Source organism: Otolemur garnettii, unplaced genomic scaffold (genome assembly GCF_000181295.1).
Source record: "Otolemur garnettii isolate 467f Iridium unplaced genomic scaffold, OtoGar3 scaffold00044, whole genome shotgun sequence".
NCBI lineage: Eukaryota > Metazoa > Chordata > Mammalia > Primates > Galagidae > Otolemur > Otolemur garnettii.
In genome coordinates, this window is record NW_003852439.1 from 5,785,193 (window position 1) to 5,788,601 (window position 3,409).

Below are 3,409 nucleotides of genomic sequence, written 5' to 3' on the forward strand. Positions count from 1 at the left end.
CTATCTTGAGCTTAAATCCCAGGGGGCCAGAAGGAGAAGACAACCCCCAGGAGTGTGTACCAACTTTGTGTAGTGGCTGCGATCCTTCCTCAGAATTTTCCGCCTTGTGGTTCTTTAGCTGTGAAGATAAATCCCTACCTAACTCAATGAATTGTGCCTTTCAGATTCTGGAGAGCTGAAACAAACTCTAACAATAAAACAGGAACGTGCACCCATTTTGTGGAGACAGTTCCTGCTATCTAACCAACCTATTAGTCATCTCTTCCCAAGGCAGGTGGGGAGTTGAGTCCTCTGTGCTGGTTCCTGAGGACTATCGCACCATGCAATGGCTGATAAGGTTCCAGGTCCTCAGGACCATCTACAAATCCTCCTATGGCTTCCACTCTGCCCCTTGGCAGCTGCGCTACCAGTCTTCATCAAAAACAGGAGCTGCAAGATGGAATGACCATGATGTGCCTGAGGAATTTAACTTTGCAAGCTGTGTGCTGGACTATTGGGCTCAGATGGAGAAGGTGAGGGGGCATCTGTGATGGGGTGGTGAGAACAGGGATGACCTCACTCATCTTATCTTGATCCAGCTAGGATGAGGGGTACAAAACCAAGGATAGCATCTGCCTCATTTTGCTGGTGTTATGGAAGAAGTTTTACTTCAGGGCTCAATTCCAAGCCTGGGCATTTTCTCATATCTCTGTGTTTTCATCTGTGATGTGGAGATACACTCATTTGAAAATGAGGTAAGGTAACAGATGAAAGTATCTGGTGCATAATCAGTGCTTCATAATTGTGACAGAGTATAAAATTCAATAACAAAGTAATAAGTTCATGTTAGACAGAGTTCTCGCCTTCAACTAATGGCAGAATGAGTCTACCTGGGACTCAACTTATCAAACTTGGGGTTGACCTTAGACTACACTCAGAAGAAGGGATAGACCACCTGAATGTGCACGTAAGCATCTGACATGTCAGGTCACAGGTCATCTATCTTTTAATGAAAATGGCAAGTCTAATTAGTTCTCCCTATGAACTACCTTCTTCAGAGTGGCTTTAGGGTATATTCATAGGAACCAAGCCCTGTGGCCTCTAGAGTTTCTATGTCTCCGTGGAAAACCCCAGGTACTTGGGTTCATCTTTTTCCAAGACACAGACCAAAAGAAAATCAGTGGTGACACTAGGTATTATAGTAGACAATGGGTAGTTTTCAGCTACTAAATCTAAGCTGGCAATGCCTATAGTTTGAAAACTCACCCTGTCCCATCTTTGTACAGAAGAGAGAATTCCCCTGAGATGGAACTGGAGAGTTGATGCAATTTTTTAGTTTTCCATGTATATACATTTTTTTGTGTTACTACTCCAGACTTATATTCCTTTCATGGTATCCTCTTTCCCACTCCCTTCGTTTTGCTGTCTCTGAATGTCCACAATAACCCTAAGAATAATATAACCCTTAGTGACAGAGAGCATTTTTTATGTGCTGCATCAATCATTCTGTACTTAATTCTTTGATTAGATGGCCACTGTTATTGTTCCTATTTTCTAGATAAGGAAACTGGGAGTTTAAGTAACCTATTGAAATCACTTATCTAATAAGTGGAAGAGCAGGGTTTGGACCCCGGTATCTCTGCAGAAAACTCTGATCCCACAATCTGTTATTTAACCTAGTCTCAAAAACACCTCTGCCTTCAGAGTGTAAATTGACTTTTCTCATTGCCCAGGCTGGAGATCTGGTTGAGAATTGTTGAAACATGACTGGGCTGGAGAGGAAGAAAGTAAAGAGGAGGTGAATGAATGAATATTACTGTATACATTTGGATTATAATATAAATATGGTTTTGCTTTTTAAAATGAGTATTATACTATATGCATTTTAATTGCAAAAGCAATTCTGAAAGTTTTAAAATTGATTTAATGATATTCCATCATGTAGAAGTAGCTTAGTTTTTGTAGACAGCATGTAATTTGATCCTGGTTTTTAAATTCATTATGCCAATCTATGTCTTTTGACTGGGGAGTTTAGCCCCTTCGTTTAAAGTAATTACTGATACATAGGGATTTATTATTGCCATTTGTTCATTATTTTCTTGAAGTCTTAAAACATTAAACAAATTGATTTTTTGTACAGACATATTTTGATTCCCTTCTCATTTCTTTTTATGCCCATTCTATAAAATTTTTTTGTGGTCACCATAAGATTTCCATGTAACATCTTATAGTTCTAATAACCTGTTTAATACTGATAACAACTTAGATCAGATTCAAAAATCCTACTCCTTTACAGCTCTGCCCCCTGCTTAAACTTTAAGTTGATGTCACAGATAACATTTTTGTATATTGTGTACCCATTAATATAGATTTATAATTAATTTTATGATTTATTATTTAAGTACTATAAACAAATAAAAAGTGGTACAAACCAAAATTACCATGATACAGTTTTTTTTATTTGTTCATGTGTTTCTCTTTACAAGGGGCCTTCATGTTTTCATGTTTGAGTTACTCTCTAAAGCCCTTTCATTTCAACTGAGGACTCTCTTTGGCACTTTTTGTAGGGCAAGTCTTGTGATAATGAACTCCCTCAGCTTCTACTTATCAATGAGTATTTTAATTTTCCCTTTGTTTTGGAAAGAAAATGTTGGATATATAGTTCCTTGTTGACTCCCCCCCACTATCACTTTAAAGATATCACCCACTGCCTTCCGGGTTCAAGGTTTCTGCTGAGAAATGCACCAATAATCTTATTGAAGAGCTCTTGTACGTGATAAGTTGCTTTCCTTACTGCATTCAGGATTATCTCTTTTCCTATAGCTTTCATGGTCTAATTATGATGTGTCTTGGTATAAGTCTGGATTTATCTTAGTGTTTGTTGAGCTGCTCATCTTTGTCTTTCTTCAAATTTTGGAAGTTTTAGACCATTATTTCTTCAAATAAGTGCTATACTCTTTTCTCTTTGTTTTCTTTTTCTAAGACTCCCAAATGTGTATTTTGGTCTGCTTGATAGTGTCCCATAATTCTCTTAACCTCTGTTCATTTTTCTTCATTCTTTTTGAGCCTTAGATTTAACAATTTCAAATGACCTGTCTTTGAGTTTATTGATCCTTTCTTCTCTCTGTTTGAATCTGTTACTGAACACCTCTAGTGAATTTTTGATTCAGTTACTATATTTTTCAGCTCCAAAATTTCTGTCTGGTGTTTTTGAAAATAATTTCTATCTCTTTGTTGATGTTATTATTTTGTTCATATGTATAGTTTTTCTTTTTTCTTTCTTTATTTTTTATTGAATGGTAACCATGTATATTAATGCACTTCTGGGGTACAGTGTGGGGTTTTCACACACAATCCAAAACACTTCCATCAAACTGGTTAACATAGCCTCCATGTCATTTTCTTTTCTTTTCTTTTTCTTTTTTTTTTT

At 36.9% G+C, this 3,409-nt stretch overlaps 1 protein-coding gene across 1 annotated transcript in view; it reads left to right on the forward strand.

Moving 5' to 3' along the window:
- The first annotated feature begins 320 nt into the window (after positions 1 to 320).
- LOC100961636 (acyl-CoA synthetase medium chain family member 1) overlaps positions 321 to 3,409 on the forward strand; it is a 43,536-nt gene continuing 40,447 nt past the window's right edge. Inside the window, exon 1 of the mRNA XM_012805677.2 lies at positions 321 to 512. Coding sequence (XP_012661131.1) covers positions 321 to 512 — 192 coding nt within the window. The remainder of the gene's footprint in view (positions 513 to 3,409) is intronic.